The sequence below is a fragment of the Aethalodelphis obliquidens genome, unplaced genomic scaffold (genome assembly GCF_003676395.1).
Source record: "Aethalodelphis obliquidens isolate GAN/ISIS:26980383/991018 unplaced genomic scaffold, ASM367639v1 scaffold59, whole genome shotgun sequence".
Classification (NCBI taxonomy): domain Eukaryota; kingdom Metazoa; phylum Chordata; class Mammalia; order Artiodactyla; family Delphinidae; genus Aethalodelphis; species Aethalodelphis obliquidens.
In genome coordinates this window covers 11,896,626-11,917,030 of record NW_020838003.1, presented here as the reverse complement: position 1 = coordinate 11,917,030, position 20,405 = coordinate 11,896,626, and the positions used below count along the sequence as shown (strand labels likewise).

General features: G+C 46.1%; 1 protein-coding gene across 1 annotated transcript; it reads left to right on the top strand.

Moving 5' to 3' along the window:
• The first annotated feature begins 13,062 nt into the window (after window positions 1-13,062).
• Window positions 13,063-20,115, top strand: NKX6-1 (NK6 homeobox 1). Its single transcript, XM_027087612.1, has 3 exons — window positions 13,063-14,513; window positions 16,196-16,368; window positions 18,592-20,115. The coding sequence occupies exons 1-3, from the start codon at window positions 13,847-13,849 to the stop codon at window positions 18,847-18,849; spliced, it is 1,098 nt and encodes a 365-aa protein (XP_026943413.1). The 5' UTR covers window positions 13,063-13,846; the 3' UTR covers window positions 18,850-20,115.
• The last annotated feature ends 290 nt before the right edge of the window (window positions 20,116-20,405 follow it).

Genomic DNA, 20,405 nt, shown 5'->3' with positions numbered 1-20,405 from the left:
CTCCATCTTCTGTGAATCCCCCTTGCTCCAGGATTTACAGGGAAGCCATGCAATCCCACACCAGCTCCTGTCATTAACACTTGCTCTTAAGTAAGGATCTGCTAAATTCATTACCCCGAGACTTATACGATTACTAGGGAATACTTCTTGGTCTTTCCAAGGACTTACAATTTTAACCAAAGACAAAACATTATTTTTAAAGACAATAACTGAAAAAGCACCATAGTGCTATATAAAATGTAAACTATTCTTGTTGACTGTTTAGGGATTTAAGCTTCTTACCTGATATTCTGCTGTGAGGCATTTTCAGTTTTGATCTAGAGATCTAAACAGAACTGGTTAGTTGATAACTAGTGTTTTGCTTCTTGCTCCATGTTCTTAATGTATAGAAATTATGAAATGGGGAAAATTCATCCACTTGCTCTGTAGAACAGCCTACGAAGTATATTTATCTATAAAAGAACGAACATGGTATTCAAGCATTCTTTTGCAGAATACTTAATCCTTCAGGGAGAAAAGATACAGTGCCTAGCATTCCTGCTCAGAATTTTAATGATAAACTTTATTATAGTTTAGTGTATCATTGGCCTGAATTTTTGTAATCTTACAAGAAAATTTCCGTTTCCACATAGCCATTAAATATCTGATTCATTTCTTGGCCCAAGATAATGCCTTTCAGTTATACCTCCAGCAAACCAGAGTCTGCATTGCACAAATATAGGATTGAGTGTGATTAAGCTATTAAGTATTTTAATTACCTTTTACTGTTCTTTGGATATATTATGTTTTTGAGGAAGCAGAAGCAGACTTGGAGTACCTTGATATTATACAGCTTTATAGAAGAAGCATATGGACTTGGCTTATTCATCATAATTGGCAGAGATTCTGCTGTACAGAATCCTGAAAGAACATCTCAATTTTCTTGCTATAGTGAATGTCACAGTGAGCACATTTACAGCATGAGTTATGGAGAGAGTGAAAATATTTCAATCTTTATAGCATTTTTATGTTCTCTCTTCCTTTTTGGTAATCAGATCTTGATTAAGAGGTAGAATTAACACCCAGTAGGACATCAGTTTATTGGCTTAAATCTTCTGCTTATCTTTTCCTTGTCCCTAGGACAGATAGAGAATGATTTATGGACTTCATGATTCTGAAACAATAAAAAGTATCTGAATGCATATTTGCTGTTTCCTACAAGCCAATTACATCTTGTTTACAATATGAAATATAAAAGAAACTTGGAAGGGAAAATAAGTAAATTGGTGTCATTTTGTTTTCGTATTCCCTTATTATGTTTTAATTTTCCATTTATAGGGCAGTCATTCCCATGCCCTTCCTCCATCAGTATCCATTTCTTTAGCTACTGAAATTTTGTCACTTCCTCTCTCAGCAGATTTCCTTAGGTGAAGACAACAGTAGGCGTGTTTTGCTCTTTATGGAGTGCTTTTGTCTATACTCTTGGCACTTTTTTACAATCTCTCTTATTTTAAAATAGTTTTATTGAGATATGTTTCATATGCCATAACAGTCACTCATTTAAAGTGTACAATTCAGGGGTTTTTAGTGTATTCACGGAGTTGAGCAACCATCACCAGAGTCTAATTTTAGAACATTTCAAAATCCCCTAAAGAACTTCTGGTAACCATAAATAGTCATTCCTGTTCCTGTTTCCCTCACCATGATCCCAGCACCAAGGGGCCACTAATCTATTTTCTGTCTCTGTGGATTTACCTATTCTGCACATTTCACATAAATGGAATCATACAGTGTGTGTGGTCTTTTGTCACTGGCCTCTTTACTTAGCAAAATGTTTTCAAGGTTCATGCATAGTGCAGCATGAAGCAGTACTTCATTCCTTTCTATTGTTGAATAATACTCCATTATATAGATATATTATGGTTTTATGTATCCATTAATTAATTGATGAACATTTGAGTTGCTTCTACTTTTGGTTTTTATGAATAATGCTGCTGTGAATGTTAGCATAAAAGTTTTTGAAGAGACATAATGTTTAGTCTATTTTTTTTTAAGGATGAGGAAAATCAGACTCTGAGTGTTAGAGCTTAGGCTTCTGATTCCTAATAAAGCTCTTTTCCTACTCACTTTATTCCAGAAATTTTAGAAATACAAGTTATTTTAAAAACTCTAGTATCACACATTGCTTCTATTTCTAAACTTGATTTGCATCCAAAATGCAGAAATATGTTTTAAAGTTTTTCTCAAAATATTTTAAATATCTTTGCATCTGCCTATATATCTCTTCATAATCCAAACTGCAGATAGGCAGTGATGCCAACCTTCTAGTAAGTCTTTGGGATACTTTGCCTGCAATATAATCCTTTTGAATAATAAATAATTGTGAAGGAATTCTGTTGAGAGTACTTATGGAATGAACCACCCCTTGTTATGGGCCTTAGAATGCTGAGGAAATGAATGCTGTGCAGAGCGACCTGGCTGTAATAAATCAACCTAACGTAAACTATGTCAAATTAAAATTGAGTGCCTAAATGAGCTGTGATCATAAGTGTGCTGCAGTCTTCAAGTACAGAAACTGCATACAGCCATCTTGTAGCAACCTCCTGGAAAGTCAGTCCTCTGGAAACCAAACCACAGCAGCTGGTTAATGATATTTTCATTTGTACCCTCCTTCAGAGTGCTGGGCTTCCTCACTAGTTTCCTAGTTCTCCCCACATAGTCTGGTTTGTGTCTGCCTTTAGGTTGGCCTTTTGCATACACCTGGCTGTCAGTCAACTCTTAGGCCCATAGAATATGAGCATCAAAAGGCACCATAGAGGGCTTCCCTGGTGGCGCAGTGGTTGAGAGTCCGCCTGCCGATGCAGGGGACACGGGTTTGCGCCCCGGTCCGGGAGGATCCCACATGCCGCAGAGCGGCTGGGCCCGTGAGCCATGGCCGCTGAGCCTGCGCGTCCGGAGCCTGTGCTCTGCAACTGGAGAGGCCACAACGGTGAGAGACCTGCGAACCGCAAAAAAAAAAAAAAAAAAAAAAAAAAAAAAAGGCACCATAGAAATTACCTAAATCAATGCTCTCCTTCACCCATCAATATGTTAAAGACAAGAAAAATTAGGTCTGCCAGGGTCAAATAAGCTGATGACCTAAACCCATACTATTCTGGAACTCCTAAATCTGAATCCAGGATAATCCCAATCTAAGAGATGCCCCAAAACCTGAGAACTGCGATGACATTATAAGACATGACATTTGTTCCTTAGCTGTCTGAACAATTCAAGATTAATTGTGGTTACATCCATTTTATGTGGGAGCACACATGTTTTCATTATCAGTCACACAGCAAGATCAGGACTAAAAAGAAAATGCATGTGAGGTAGCGTTGATTGGTGGATATTAGGCACGGACTGTGTGCCAGGTACTGTGCTGGGTACTGGGGATGCAAAGATAAATAAGGCATGGTCCTGCTCTCAAGAAGTAAGCACATAGGTTCAATAGTGAAGTAGTGGGATATTCTAGGCACAGAACATAAACCAAGGTATAGAGAAAGAGCTGAGCACTGTGTGTGTGTGTGTGTGTGTGTGTGTGTGTTGTGTTTAAGACTGATAGCAGCTTAGAGGAAAGAGTGGGTCATATGGAGGCAAACTGAAGTAACCTATCAGTGCTCCTAACAGAACTTTCAGCAATGGTGGGAAAGCTCTATACCTGCACTGTCCAGTAGGATAACCACTAGCCTCATGTGGTTATTGAGCATTTGAAATGTGGCTGTGTGACTAAGGAACTATATTTTAATTTTCATTTAAATTAATATAAATTTAAGTTGCCACATATGGTTAGTGGTTACTATATTGCATAGCTCAAGTCTAGATAGCCAAGCTAGATGCAATGGAGTTTTCTGGGTTAAAAGCAGAATTATATCCTGTATTCCATCTCTCTATATGCTCCAGACTGATGAGTCAAGGAGATGATAAGGATGTGCTGTGGTGAATGACTTTGACTTTTCACATCTCCTTTTGGTGCCTTAGTTTCCTCATTGTTGAAATGACAGTAATAATGTCCTTCTCATGGATTTTGAGGAGAATTAAACGAGATATTATATGTGAAAAAGCTTTGCAAACTTAATGTATATGAAAACACTTTCTAAACTGTCTGAAGTTCTAAAACAGTGATTCTCAATGGGGACTTTTGGCACATCTGTGTGTGCTTTGGATTGGATAGGGGCAATACTGGCTAACAGGCAGGGCCCAGGAAGGCTAGACGTCCTGCATTGCATGGGACATTCGTGCAAAAAGTAAAAAATTTAAATCTCCCAATGGACATTTACGTAGAAGAAAAACCTACTTATTATTATTGAGCACATAATTTCCTCCGTTTTATATATAAACACAAAGCAATTTTATATGGTTTCAATAAACACTGAATTATCCAGGAGAGTAACTTCCATGTATATTAAAGGAAAAACATACTGAGTCTCATTCAAGAGTTATTTACCATTTCTGAAAATCGACACACAAATGTTAATGTCATTAGTTATATTTGAAACTCCTTAATCAGCCTGTATTTGCAGTGGTTGCATTTATCGTGGTTATATGTGCATGTATGTCTGATTATTCATTGTCTTCAGTGTAGACAGCCCCCATTCATTTACATACTGAATTGCACATCATATTATTATAAAGTATTTTCCATTTATTTTTCCTTTATATTATAGCTCAGGTTGTATATTGACTTTTTTGGAAATTATGTATGTAGCTAGATATGAATATCAATTCAGGACAGTAAAAGACCCATTATTAAATATTTGTTATGAAAAGGTAGCACTCATTCTAATAGGGTTGAGAACCACTGTTTTAAACCGACGTGGCCCTTTTTATCCCTGTTTGCTGTAGTCTCTTAACCCTATCAGAGAAACTTCCATGCATGTGAAAAACACAAATTGTTACTTCTGATAGTACACTAGTGCTCTCCTTTCCAAGGTGGGGCAATAGTTTTGTGGTGGAAGGGAGAAATAGCTAGACAGCCAACCCAGACGGCCTAGGAGGGGCACAGATCTCCCTCTAATATTGTGTGCAAATATGGACAGTGGATTTGTACTTTCTAGCAGCAATTCCTAGACCATGATAGAACATTTCAATATAGCATAGGGAAAATTAAAAGGAAACAATGAGTATCATGAAACTAGGTAAACTAGTTTATACAATGTACTCATCATCAATTTGGGGTTCCCTTCAGGATTTTCTTCTTCCTAGATCAAGTTTTGCTTCCACGTGATAGTGCTTATATTTAACCTCTATCTTAAAAGCACCTTGGACAGCTCGAAATCCAAACCAAAACAAGGGACAGTCCGAGTGAGATAAACATTTTCTCTTTTCTTATTGTATGATGTCGCTTATATGCAGAATCTAAAAAGAAATGATACAAATGAACTTATTTACAAAACAGAAACACACTCACAGACTTAGAGAAGGAACTTATGGTTACAGGACGGGGGTGGGGGGGAAGGGTGGGGGGAGGGATAGTTAGGGAGTTTGGGATTGACAGGTACACAGTGCTATATTTAAAATGGATAACCAGCAAGGACCTACTGTATAGCACAGGGAACTCTGCTCAATATTATGTAGCAGCCTAAATGGGAAAAGAATTTGAAAGAGAATAGGTACATGTATATGTATAACTGAATCACTTTGCTGTACACCTGAAACTATCACAACATTGTTAATCTATACTCCAATATAAAATAGAAAGTTAAAAAAAATTTTCTCTTTTCTAATTATTTAAGGGCTGCCTTCAAGTATATCTTTCCTTCCCAAGGACCTGCTCTTTCACTGATGATTAAGATCAAGAAGTTCTACTTCTTCACTGATGATTAAGATCAAGAAGTTCTACTTCGAGTAAACTTCACCCCTGTATACATAGGGCCCTACTTCTGCAAGATTACCTCTACCAGCTAACTCTAGGAAAGGCAATACACTTAGTCTAGAGAGTCACTTATTAGCATGACAAAGTGCCAGTTTTAAATAAGAGTAATTAACTTGCCCAAGATCACAGCTAGGAGGGAGTAGAGCATGAATCAGATAGGGTTGCTGAATTCTAGGCTGATAAACAGCACATTTGTTCTAATAGACAGGGTATCACTTCTGGTTGGTTGATAGCTGTGCCCTGTAGATTGTAAAATAGCTTTAGTACCACTCCTATTCCATCATTATTTCATGATACCTAAAGTATACCGAGTAACTGGAGATTTTCTCACTGGGATAACCCACATCCTTGGCAACTTTGCAGCGTAAAATGGCCAGGTTGACAGGTTTATTTAGAAGTCTACCCGGCCCGTGAATAGCTATTTAGAGCTATAATCTAGACCATCTGTGAAGCAAATCTATGATTAACCACTCCCCTGGATTCAGGGAACAAAAATATGAAGCTGAGGTATGTGTTTGTTAAAATTAAAAATTTAAGTTAAAGTAATTAAAATGCCTAAAACTGCTCTAAAATAAGGTCTATTTTTTTAAAAAAGTAACTAAAATTAAAATTATTTTGAAACTGAAATACTTGTGTGTAAACCAAGGTCTAAGATTATTTTCAGGAATTAAATTTTTATTTGAATAACTCAGAAAAGAATTCAATAAGCTCTATTATCCTTTTCAATGTTTTTCTTATCTAAGAAAATGTGAATTGTGTTTTTTTCTGTAATAGAATATGCAAAGATTCACTTTATATTTACTTATCAATTTATAATATTCAGATTGCTTTCTTATGCATTAATATTTTTTCAGTTATCAGCAGAGCAGTTTAATATACTGGTTAAAAGTAGGGACTCCGGTTTCCCTGGTGGCGCAGTGGTTGAGAGTCTGCCTGCCGATGCAGGGGACATGGGTTCGTGTCCCGGTCTGGGAAGATCCCACATGCCGTGGAGCGGCTGGGCCCGTGAGCTATGGCCACTGAGCCTGCACGTCTGGAGCCTGTGCTCCGCAACGGGAGAGGCCACAACAGTGAGAGGCCCGCGTACCGCCAAAAAAAAAAAAAAATATAGGGACTCTAGAACCAGACTACCCGGGGTTTAAATCCCAGCTTCCCAAATTAGTAGCTGTATAATCTTAAGCAAGTTACTTAACTTCTCTATGCTTTAATTTCATCATCCTTATAATGGGCACAGCTCTTGTACCTAATTCAGAGATGCAGAGTTGTTGAATTAATGCTGTAAATTACTTGAAACAGTAAACACTCAGTGTTAGCTATTGTTAATATTACTATGTCCTAACATTCTGAGAACTAGTGGCAAAGTGTCTGAGGGGGTTAATAGTAAGTGGAAGAACCAGGGCAGGAACCTTGGCATTGGAGCACTTAGCATCCCTGCAAGATTATGGTTTGTGGGAGTAGGCTGGACCCAGGCCTCTGAGAGTGTGCAGGGCTCTAAGAGAAGACTAAGTCTGGGAGATTTCAGTGCTGATCTGTACCTGCTTCAATAAGTGAATAAAGCAGGTTATAAAATAAGCTTGAGGATACACTATTACATACTCAGTGCGATCTCAACCATCAAAACTAAACAAAAGACAGCAAGCAAATATGTCAAAATATCAGAAGAGTTTTTCCCCTGAATATGGGATTATGGGTAACTCTTTGTTTTTATAATTATCTCCACTTTCTAAATATTCTGAATTAAGTAGAGTATTGCTTTGATAATTAGGGAAGAAAAGTTAAAAAAAAAAAACAATCCCAGTAAAAATAGAAATTTCTTTTATCCCAACTGAGTCAAATAATGGAGTGCAACAAAAGGTAGGTGAGGAAAAAAGATTAAAATCAAAATGTTCATTTTAGAGGGCTTTTGCTATCTGAATTAAAGCAAGAACTGCCAGACCCACACTTCATTTTATGAATTTGGCATTGCAGATAAAAATTAAGCACATGTTAATCAACGAGCGCAGCAGTTACACAAAGGCAGACCTCTTTGAGAAAATAAATCCTTCTAACACAATCAGGCGGGATTGTCTTTTCTGGATCGAAGGAACCGCTAAGTTTTTTTCCACAAGAGGGCGGTAACTGCTCAGGATTTCTTCAAAAGGGCCTGAAGGACCCAGGAACTGTAAGCAAAGCAATGACGCAAATAAAACAACTTTTTCTCATTGAAGAATAAGGAGCCGCACGCGTGAGGCGGCTGAAAGGACCAATGCTGACACACTCACTCACACGCAACAACTTTTAACAGGGCTGAAAGAGGAACTAGTTCACAGGCTCGTTTAAAATTACTTAAATTATGTTCAGTGGACGTCATTTATACAGGTGTAAATTTTTTACGACCGTTCACATCAGATATTGTTTAATCTGGTGGTGAAAGTGAACAAGCATTTTATTCTTTAAGGAAATTGTAGAAGCTCACAGACATTCCTTGGAGCGCATGATTCCATGCCGGATCCCCGTCTCCAGAATATACATCAAAGCAAGTGGGTTCCCTGGAAGCAAATGGGGTCTCTGCAGAAAATGCTTGGGAGCGTGAGGGGTCGGGGGTATTATACATACATGTATGTGCTTTGCTGAAGTTATGTGTGCTTTGCTGAAGTTGAAGACTAGTTTTCTCTCTAGCAGGTCATTGGTGTCTTCTTGCAATTATTCTTATTCCTGGATCGGGTCTTGATATTGCAGACATTTCTGGACCTTAGTATTCTGCATCTTCTTGGACTTTTCAGAACCCTCCCTTCCGAGTGCACGTGTCTCCCAGGAGAGCTCAGTACGTATTCTGCAGTTGTGCACAGGACTGCCATGCAGTTACTTTGAAGATCGCCCGGTGGTGGTGATGGTGGGTGGGGATCCTGGCTTGACGTTCGAGATCTTTTTGGTAGTAGATCCAACGGGGCAGTCTACACCGAGGGTCCCTTCCCTCTCGTGTTTTGCGTTGACTTCGGCTGGGAGAGCGCTGACAGCAGGATCCCCCAGCGCTCTTCCCCACCCAGCATTGTTGGCCCCTCGCTACCCCAACCCTTCCCAAGTAGTCTCGTTAATTCCCGGTCAGCAGAAGCGGCCAAGGGTCGCGTTCCCATCCCGCCGCGTTTATGGGTTGCAAAGATGCAGACAGCCTTGCTCTCCCTCCTCGCCGGTTCTCCTTCTCTGACACTGGGTTGTTCCAAGGTATCGTGGACATTCTTCTTTCTCCCTTGAATTGCCACTTAGCTGCCCTCTAGACCCCTCTTTTAACATGAACGTAAACCCAGCCGGCCTTTGGGTTCAGCCCGAACAGGCCCCACTCGTCGGCGGAAGTGGAGTTATTAAAGAAGTCATCCAGACGATACAATCAAACACATTTTCTAGTGGGTTTTGGCCTGAAACACACAAAATTCCCTTCATCCCCTCCTCCCTCCTTCTGCGAATATAGAATTGGCTTCCTGTGGCTACACTTGAGTATCCCGACCTTTTAACGTTAATATATCTGGGGAATAATAGTTATCACCCATCCACGACAGAGTGCTGAATTTAGGTACACTTAGCTGAGATTTCATTTGCATTCCTTCTGTGAATTACTCTGAATTTAGTGGCTGCTCCTTCATTTTAAAACAGAAGTACCAACGCACTAGGCGTCTGAGTCCAGGGTTAGATCGAGGGTAGGGTGGGCAAGTGCGTGGTGCAGGCTGAGTAATAGTAGGAGCGGCTAAAAACAGTAACTTGAGAACTGAGGCCCTTGTTTGCAGGCTTAAAGAAAGTCAAGGGGTGGAGAGGGGTGCGTCGCCTTCCTCACCCCTACCCTTTTTAGCCCTTTTTGAAACCTCAGAATTTGCCAAACCGCTTTCATTTGTTTTTCAATTAAAATGCAAATCATTCGCTTTCAAACACTGTCCCCCCAAATATATATATATATTGTTCAGAGACGCGGGGGGCGGGGGGCGTCGCGACCACGTGTGACACTTTCCATTCCTAGGGGTTGCTTAGAAATGTCGGACTTTATTAGGTCGTGGGCAGAAGCGCGCGCGGGTCCTGGGGGTTCCCCGAGGGAGAGAAGTCCGGACTCTCTAGGGCGTGTGTATGTAGTGTGTAAGATGGCCCCGACCGAAAACCGGCCTCCCGCATCCGCGTCGGGATCTGCTCCTCCAGGACGCTGTCCTGAAGGAGGTTTTAGCTCTGGAGGGACAGGGCTATCTTTCCCCGCGAGAGACTGGGGCAGCCCACCCCCTTCGAGGACGCCCCTCGCTCTCCCGGCTCCCAGCTGGAGACAGACGGAGCAGATCGATGATGACCACCAACACACCAGGCAAGAGGCACCGGCCTTCCTTCAGCGCCTCGCAGCGTGCGTCTGGAATACACACTGCCCCAAGCGGGATTCAGGCACCCGGGGTTCACCCCCCGGGGATCGAGGTACACAGACCCCAAATTTTTTTTACTGTCACAATTAAGAACAGTGCTGCTATTTTAATTCCCCAATGTGAATGATAAGTAAAAGCAAACGATTGAGACTTCTTACCCGTACCCAGTTTTGCAACAATTTACCGATGGCAATTAACCCGGAGTTGGGTGGAGTTGAATCAATCTCTCCTGGTGTTGGTCTGTCTCTTTGATTTTGCTCTGTCTCTACCTCACTCACCACAAATCTGATACTAAATTTACAATAGGAAAATGCTCAGTTCTTTCCCGGGTCACACTATTTACATGAAATAAAGGGGAGTAGTTTTTTAAAATTGGAATCTTTGGGAATCACTGGCCTCCTTTCCTCTCCATTCCTACCTAGTCCTTGAGAATGCTGTGAGGAATGCCGGGGATATGAGGAGGTGGCTGGTGGCCAAGGAGCGCGGTCCAGGCGGAAGGTTGTGTGCCACCTCCGTATTGGAGACTCCCGAGGCGAGAAAAAGTTTCGTTTTCAACGAATCGAGAAGCAGAGGACCCCAACACTCGGGGCAGGGCCGGGCTACACGCTCCACTCTCCTGCAGCAGTCTCCCGGCCTGTCGAAGGGGCACGGCGCTGGGGTTTTAGACCCATAGCCCAGCAAAACATCCTCGCAGGGAAATACAGACAGCCCCCTCATCATCTCTATTCTTGCTCTACTCAGCATAATTCACATTGAGGAAAGACTTCACCTTCCCCGGAGTCAGATTCTAAGGTCTATGAGGTGATGGGTTTAGCCCAGTCTTGAAGTTAATGAAAAAGCGTCGGGAAGCAAGAAGGGAACTTTACTTTTATCTCAGAAGTGAATAATAAAAGTGGCAAAAGATAAACAAAAACTCCTCAAGCTCAAGCTCAAGTTGCCACCCTTAAAAGACCAGTGCGTCGGAAATGAAGGTTATCAAAGCGGAATAATCCCTCTGGCTTTTGGTGCTTGGATGCAAATGAGTGCTTTTGGCACTCATAGCCAAACACCAACCAAACTCCAACTGGGTGGTGCCGCTGGAATTTTATTCCTTTATTTATTATAGCTGTTTATTTCTATTTTCTGCGAATTAAGTTTGGACTTAATGTTCTCATCGAAATTACTCTAGCCACCAACCCTCAATGGTGTGTTACTTTAATATCTTGAAATCTCTAAATTGTTCAAGGGTCCTCCTCCCCGTCTACACAGCTCAACCCTGCTGGAAATGTAAAGATCTCCAGGGATGGAAGAAATTGAGAGGAAATAAGGGAAACCACCCTCCAACTCAAACCCTAGACATCCCATCACCACAGCGCAGAAGCCGGAACATCTCCATCTCCCGAAACAACCCTGGCCTTGAGAGGAGGAGTAAGAGTTTCGGCGACGGTTTTCAAAAACTTACAGTGGATCGGGGGGGTGGGGGGGGAGGGTGTAACCAGGTACTTCTGTATCTAAAGACTCCACCTCAATTTTGGTGATTCTGCCCCCGTAATACTCAAAACAAATAATAATCACAGGGGAGCAAAGTTAAAAAAGTTCACAGCTCTAAGGTCGAAACATCACACGAGGAATAAATATTCCCAATAAGCTGATTCCGTTCCCTGCGAATTGAGTAAACCTATAAATGATAACATCGTGTGTGGGGGGGGGCGCGGGGGGGACCCAGGAATGAAAAGAAAATGAAGGAGAAGGAACAGCGAAGGAGAGCGGGAGGTGGCAAAGACGGAAAAGGACGATGCTTCGGCCTACAAGAGGATTAAGGACATCTATAAGGCTTAAGGAGCAACAAATTAATTTACACAATCCTGGGAGAGCCCAGATGGCCTTTAATTAATCCCTTCAAAAGAAGGAGCCAGGCCAGGGCTACGCCGGCTGCCTGCTCCATTAGCTCCATTTTACAAGAGACCAGACTCTGTTCGAGGTGAGGCGTCGCGAGCTAGTGGGGAGAAGGGGGGTAGGGTGACGCGAGCAGGCCAGGGGGAGGCGAGGGAAGAATATGAACTGCTTTTCCATAAAAGGGTTGGGTTTCCATTATTCTTCTCTTTAAAAAGTAATACCCTCTTCATCTCTGCTCCCCCCCCTTCCCGTTTTATTTAACACAATTAATTGAGGCGTCCACTGGGCCAGCGGCCGAACCTCACCACTCGCCAGGCCCCGCCTCCGGGCCCCACCCACAGGAGGGATGGAAGTGGGAGGAGGCGGGAACGAGGCGGGCGCGGCCCAACGGCTCGTCCTCCTAAGCCAATCAGAAGGCGCGGCGCTCCCGAGTGGGCGCGACCCGGAGGCGACGCGAGGCCCAAGGCTGAGTGCTATTGGAGACGGTGGTTACGCCCCCCGGCCTGCACCCCGCTCCTCGGCCCCGCCCTTGCCGGCCGCCTCGGAGTGACGTCCTTCAAAGTTCTCATTTTGGATCCCCATTTCCCCCTCCCTCTCGTCCCCCAGCTAAAGAGGGGTAGGGAGTGATGCAAATGTTTTATTACCTTTGAGAGCTTCATCTGAACTGTCAGGCCCGAAGGGAAAAGGAGAGGAGAGAGAGGCAGTGGAAGAGCCGCGGAGAGGGTCAGCTTGGCCAGAGGACAGGACTTAGAAGAGCGAAGCCTGTAGAGCCGCGAAGAAAATGCGAGAGTGGAGAGGCAAAGGCGGAGAGTGAGAGGAAGAGAGGGCGCTGGGGGTGGGGGGTGGGGCCGGGGTCGCCAGGCCCGTTTTCAGAAGTGGACAGACGAGTGGAGCTGTAACCGAAGCCGTCAGACTTTTCACTTAGTCTGTTTTTCCGTGTTTTTCTCGCCCTTTTTCTTTTCAATATTGCAACTCTAGTGCCCCGTGGCCCAGAGGGGAAGGCAGGTCGGCGCGCCGAATCCGGGAGCCGCAGGGATTGGTGGCACTGCCCTTTCTGGCACAGAAGCCTCGGGCAGCGCTGGCGGAGGAAGCCCGCCCAGAGGCCAAATCCTCCCGCGGGCTGGATGCTCTCTCTCCCTTCGCGCTCCGAGCGCTGAGTGCGAATCAACCTCGTGGCCTGAAGAGCAGGGCATCCAAGTAAGATTGGACGAGCTCATCGGGCGGAACCCGGAGTCCTTTGAATCTCCCCAAAGAAAAAGAGCCAGCCCCCACTCTCCCACATCAAAGCGGAGATTCGGTGACTCTTAACTTTGTTACAAGCTCTCTGGGGCCGGCTGGGGTTTTGTTTTGCTTATTTCCAAGAGGGAGAAGATGAGAAGTAGCGCACTTTGAGCGGCGAGGAAAAAGTGAGGAAGAGAGAAGAGCCCGGGATTGAATCCGGGACTCTAAGAGGGAAAAGACAGCCCAAACCACCTGGACCCTCGCTGGTCTCGGCGAGCCACCGCCTCTCGACTGGTGTGTTTGGACATTTCTGCTGCGCAGTTACGAGAGCAACTCTCAGCGGCTGCATTCTTGGCCCAGTTGGCAGGTCGCCTCCTGGTGTGCGGAGCGACTCCTCGCTCGCGCCCTCGGCGCTTCTAGCTCTCCTGAGCCCCTCCGGGGGCACCGGCCGGCGCTCCCGCTGCGTGGCTGCGGGCTCCGGCCTGATCGTGGGATGTTAGCTGTGGGGGCGATGGAGGGCACCCGGCAGAGCGCGTTCCTGCTCAGCAGCCCGCCCCTGGCCGCCCTGCACAGCATGGCAGAAATGAAGACCCCGCTGTACCCCGCCGCGTACCCCGCGCTGCCCGCCGGCCCCCCCTCCTCCTCGTCCTCCTCGTCCTCCTCGTCATCACCCTCCCCGCCTTTGGGTTCCCACAACCCAGGCAGCCTGAAGCCCCCGGCCGCGGGGGGGCTCTCATCCCTGGGCAGCCCCCCGCAGCAACTCTCGGCCGCCACCCCACATGGCATCAACGACATCCTGAGCCGGCCTTCCATGCCCGTGGCCTCAGGGGCAGCCCTGCCCTCCACCTCGCCCTCCGGTTCCTCCTCCTCTTCCTCGTCCACCTCCGCTTCCTCCGCTTCGGCCGCCGCGGCCGCAGCTGCGGCCGCTGCCGCCGCCGCCTCAACCCCAGCGGGGCTGCTGGCCGGCCTGCCCCGTTTCAGCAGCCTGAGCCCGCCACCGCCGCCGCCCGGGCTCTACTTCAGCCCCAGCGCCGCGGCCGTGGCCGCCGTGGGTCGGTACCCCAAGCCGCTAGCCGAGCTGCCCGGCCGGACGCCTATCTTCTGGCCAGGAGTGATGCAGAGCCCGCCCTGGAGGGACGCACGCCTGGCCTGCACTCCTCGTGAGTACAATTGACTGCGCCCAGTTGTGCTTGTTCTGCCCGCTCTCAGGTCATGGCCCCTGGTGTGCATGCCGAGTCCACCCTCTTGACTGCCGAGTAGTTTGGCAGCGCCAGAATCGCACGAGTTAGGTTGGGCCAGGGCGTTCAGCGAGGAACTCTCGCTGTCCTGAGCTCCATGGTTGCGTCCAAGCGCCCCCCTCTCCCCAAGCCTTGGGCACGCCTTGCGGAACGGGTGTGCATGCGTCTCCACGGAACACAATGTGGTGCGGGGCGTGTCTCATCCGAGGCCCTGGCTGCTCCCGGAACAGCCCGGCCAGAGCCGCATGCCCGTCCTGGGTTAAAGAGGTGGGGAGGGCAGGAAAGGCTACTGTGCTCCAGCCCGCACCCCAGCTTTCCAGTGTCCCATGCCGAAGTCCCACTCGACCTTCGCCAGCCTGACTGGCCTCCTCTCTACGAACCGGTGGGGACCGGCAGCGACGAGCCCTCCACAGCCCTGAGCCGAACGCATGTGTTTGCATGTACATCTCGGTCCAGGGTGTCCCCACCTCACCTCGTCGCCCTCACCACCGCCACCCTCGTCCCCCGAGTACGCTCAGCCCAGGTGAGCCCACTGAAGAGAGGTCCGCGGCCCGTGGAGGAGGGCAAGCACCACTTTGGGCCGCTCCCCACCTCTGGGCCCTCGCTTTTCCACCTGCCTCGGCCCCGGACATATTGAGGGGCATCGTGGCTCTCAACATCCTAATAAGAGAAAGAACCGGAGGAAGAACGAGGTAACAGGACAAAGACGGGGGAAAATGCAACATCCCGCAAAGATCTTGCTCGAAACTGAGTTACCCCAGGATCCCCCTAATCTTATAGGTAGTTGGCCAGCGCGCCGCGGAAGCTCCCATACTCCCAGGTGGCATTTAGGGGCCAGTCCCCTGTCCTTTTCTCGCTCTGTTCTTTGCTTTTGACCGAGTCCCCGAAGTTTCTTCTGTCTCCTGATCTCTTTCGTGTGGCTGAGCGGCAGTAACTGAGGGAAGCTGGGGGAGCCAAGCGGAGGCTCCCTTCGGAAGCCTCGGGACTGGGGCGGCCGGGGCGGGGGCGGCTGTCGGGGAGACGTTATTGTATTCGTTTGGATGGCCACGTAGGGACCGCCAACAAAGGCGGCGTCCCCTCCCCCTCGGCCGCAGCGGCGTTCGACGCGGGGGCGATTTAACTCTCTTGTGTTCCAAAAACAAGGCGCTCTTTGTTGCGCGGGCACAGGTTAGGAAAGCGGTCAAGGAACGAAACTAGTCACCCCCACGCAAAGGCCCCGGGACCGAACGAGCCCCAACTAGACGAGGCGGTGAGAGGGGACTTTCCCACACCCCCTCCCCCCCCGTACCCACATGCCTTAATTTACTGGGCCTAGAGATTGGGCCTCGGCAAACTTCAGCAGTGCGCTCCCTCTGTTGGACGTCGTTGGGCAGGTTATTTACTGCGGCTCCAAACACACGCGCTTTTAAAACACAGGTGGGTGTAAGAAGGCAAAGCGAGAAGCGCAGTGGGACTGCAAGCACCACGGCACTTCTCGTGCCCGCCGCGGAATACACTTGCCTTTCCCACCACAACGTTGTTTCTGGAGTTCGTCTCTTCTCAGCGGAGCCGCTCGTAACTGGTTGTTTCCCCCCTTCCTTTCTTTTTTTAATCTGTTCTCGTAGATCAAGGATCCATTTTGTTGGACAAAGATGGGAAGAGAAAACACACGAGACCCACGTTCTCGGGCCAGCAAATCTTCGCCCTGGAGAAGACTTTCGAACAAACGAAATACTTGGCGGGGCCCGAGAGGGCTCGCTTGGCCTATTCGTTGGGGATGACGGAGAGTCAGGTCAAGGTGAGTGGACCTTGCAAACCTCGAGGGAGAGCTCTCCCATGTACGTCATGCGCGCGCGTGTGCGCACACACACACACACAAACACACACACACCAAACTAACAAACAGCCGCCCGAGGGTGCAGTCCGAGAAGCAAGGGGAGCGATGAGATCAGCGAAGGGGGTGGAGGGGGAGGTTACAAAGCTCTGGGATCTCTCGGGCAGGCAAACTGTTGATGAACAAAAGGAATCAAGCCTCCGCCTTTGAAATTAGGTTCATCTAGATAGCAGCATGTGCTGGGGGAACTCGCCATTATTAGAGAATAAAAGCATTACGGAAATATCAGCCCTGAGAATAGACCAGGCCAGTTAGATAGCTTCTATGTATTCTACTTGTAAGGATATTCAAGCTTTTGTTTGTCAACTCAGTCTCCACTAGTTATATAATTCCCTAATGTAGATCAGCATTATAGTGCTACTGTATTAACTTGCAGGTTAAAAAAACCCCAATAAATCCACAAGATCTAACCACTTAGCATGGATGCATCTGCTTTTAGCTTACCTGAGGCAGCCACTTTGGAATAGTACTTTTCCAAATGAAATGACAAGATTATTACTGTATTATGAAATATAAGTTTATCAATAGATGTAAGATGTTTTACTGTTTATGACAACAAATTATAATTAAAATGTCACTTACCTTATGATTGAGTTGTACAGTGTATTTCCACGGAATCAAATTGGAGAAATCTTTCCCTGAAATATAAAGGGATTGGTTTCCTATATTTCTGGTATTCTCTTTTGTTCCTCTTTTTCATTATATTATATATATGTATGTATATATATATTTTTTGGTGTGTGTGTTTAAGTCTGTTTCCATTAGTTATATTGTTGCTTTTAAAATTAAGTAGGGATAACGTTAGCCATATCTGCTGGTCAGAGAGTATTTCCCCACAGATAAGCACCATAAAATGCATTTCAGGAGTGATTTTGTATGTTACCATTAGAGTACCATCACAGTTAAAATTATTTTTGCAGTGGTTGGTACAGAGCCTACCACAGTAATCTGGAGGTCTTCATTTGTCACCAAAATATGTCGGCGTGGCTAGAAGTGAATTATTATAGCTGTATAAAGAAACTAAAAATCACTTTCTTAACAATTCTGATTCTCTAGATAAATACATAACGGATGAGAAAATGGATGAGAAGCATAAAGAGAGGATGATTCAATATGTTTGGGAAATTGGTTGCTATTGCTGATGCTTTAGGTTAAAATATATGTATGAAACACGATGTCAAACATCATGAATAGGTTTAAAATATTTGTATAAAAATGAATCTCTTAGGGAGGGACAATATTAAAATAATATGTGAAAGATTAGGCATGCTAATAGTGGGAAGTAATGTAACTGGCAAAATTTCACTTAAAAAAAATAACTGATGAAAATTCTTACTTTGACTTCGGTTTTATGAAAAACATTAAACCAGAGAGACAGAGAAAGACACACAAACTACTATGATGATTTCAACTTTTAAATATTTTCAAATATTAAATATTTTCATGCATTTATGTTGGTTATTATTACTGATTTGAGGTTTCTGTTTTAGCAGATTTTTTTTTTTAAAACTTTACATCATACATTACAAGTGTAAATGGGGAGGGGAGTGTTTACCTACCATATTTGTGTGTATTCAGACCTGAAATAAGTGAAACAGACAAATACCCCAAAGTGAAAAGAACAGAGGTAATTGGAGTAAATGCTGTGTCTTCTCCCACAAATCACACTAAAAAGCCAGTACACTTCAGATTGCTTGAAATACCTTAATCTAAGAAAGTTAAAAACGAATAGAATCGCAGTCATTATGAGGCAACTTTACGAAAGGGAAAAGTTTTCTACTTCAAACGAGAAAGTAGGCAAGCGAACTCTTTTAGGGAAACTCATTTTAAGTTTCCAAGTTTTTTTCTTTTCTGAGAAATCACTCCCTGACAACCTCAATACTCTTGTGTTACCATCACTATGGCAACGGCAGTCAGTTTGTTGGTGCCTGATACTCGGAGGAAGCTGGGGCAGTGGAGACCGACTTCAACGGCCCAGACCTGGGAGGACTCTGAGGGAGGGTGTCAAGACGTCAGGGGCCCGCAGGAGCGACTGCGGGATGCGGGAGAGAAGGCATTGCCTGGCTCTGCTCACCTTAAATTCCTTCCGCCCCTGTCTCGCCTCTTCTCCGCTTTCTCGACCCCCAGGTTTGGTTCCAGAACCGCCGGACCAAGTGGAGGAAGAAGCACGCAGCCGAGATGGCCACGGCCAAGAAGAAGCAGGACTCGGAAACCGAGCGGCTGAAAGGGGCCTCAGAGAACGAGGAGGAGGACGACGACTATAACAAGCCCCTGGACCCCAACTCGGACGACGAGAAAATCACGCAGCTGCTGAAGAAGCACAAGTCCGGCAGCGGCGGCGGCGGCCTCCTGCTGCACGCGTCCGAGAACGAGAGCTCGTCCTGAGCGCCCGCCGCCCACCCGGCCTCCGGTCACTCCGCGGCGGCCGCGGGGACCGCGCATCCCGTCTTCCCGCTCCTCGGGGCCCGGAGGACACGGCCCCGCCTGCCGGGGGCCCTTTGCTATTTTCTAAGATGTACATATCTATTTTTTTAACCTAGAAGTTGAGCGGGGCGGGGGAGAGAGGCTCGGAGGATGATGAGAAGGCAGAGAAGGGCAGGAAATACACCGCAAGACTAACGCAACAGACGCCGCAGCTGGGCCACCCTACCGCCCCGCTCGGTGTCCTAGTCGCGTCCCCCTTCCCGTGTCCCCCCCGCGCCCCCGCCCCTGTCTTGCGGCCGCTGGCCAGGGCGGGGGCGCTGAGAAGGCCTCTGAACCCGTCGACACCCACCGCGCGGGGGACCTCGGAGCCACGCGGGCGGGCGGCCGGCCGCCACAGATGGGAAGAGGGATGTTTCTCCCGCACAAACTGCTGTGCCGACTAAAGTGGCCTGTTGAAGGCTCTTTGTAAATAAATCGTGAGTCTCACTGACTAGAAGTTACTCTATTGTGAATATTTAAAATGTAAAATGCTTTTTTGAATTTGGTGTAAAAAGATGGACCTCCTTCTTTCTGCGACCCCTTCCCCTTTTAAGAGCTATTCAAACCACGTTCCCCTTTGCTTAACTGGAGAAGCGTAGTAAAGAATGCTCTCATCCTCTCTCGCCCGCTCCCCTCCTGGGTTTGGATTTGATCAATCCCATTTCCCCTTCATCCCTCTCGCTCTTCCCGGACCACCCCTGGCTCTGCACCCGGCTTCCGCCTCCAGCACTTGAAGTAGAACACTTGGAACCAGGACGGGCCTCAGACCTGCCTCTCTGTTTCTCTCCGAAATTGCACAGTCGTTTGTTGCTATTTATTAGTGATTTAAAGAAGGTGTTGGGGAGGGAGGGGCTACAATAGCTTGTATTTAATTTAACTCCTTTCTGATAAAAATGCGTGTTAAAGTAGATGGTGGGAATTGTTACAACTGCTCTGGGTCAGAAACATAAAAATCCATTTAGTTGCTGTAATTGAATTTGAAGTGTTTTGTATCATAAGAATCCTATAGACTATGTAAATTGTTTTCTTTTTTAAGCTAACAGTGATATATTAGCATCTTTAACTTTTATTAATTTATATAAGGAATTCGGTTTGTAAAGAGAAGAAAACCCCCTTTGCAAGACCAGTTAAATGTAATGCACTTTCTGTTTCAGAGGATAAATCAAATTAAAAAACAGTTGAAGACGTCTGTTGCCTTGAATGAAAGGGTATAGATCATTTGATCTCATCAGAGATCTCAAATAAAAGTCAAAACCACAAGTACTTTATATTGGTTTCTTGGGTAAAATAGCTGTTACATGATTATTATTTTGGAAGAGTGGGGTCACATCTCCTGGCTTGGGAAGATAAATGCAGCCCCACTCATTGGGCTTCTTGGAGAGACTTGTCTAGCAGGCTGCCTCTGCTGTCTGTGTTGTCTAATTTTTTCCTGATGGCTTTTTCCTTTGCTAGGAATTCCCCGGGGGTTTTGGAGGAGA

Coding starts and splice junctions, on each gene's coding strand:
- NKX6-1 (XM_027087612.1), top strand. CDS start 13,847: ATGTTAGCTGTGGGGGCGATGGAGGGCACCCGGCAGAGCGCGTTCCTG. Junction 14,514..16,195: donor ACGCCTGGCCTGCACTCCTC/GTGAGTACAATT, acceptor CTGTTCTCGTAG/ATCAAGGATCCATTTTGTTG. Junction 16,369..18,591: donor TGACGGAGAGTCAGGTCAAG/GTGAGTGGACCT, acceptor CTCGACCCCCAG/GTTTGGTTCCAGAACCGCCG.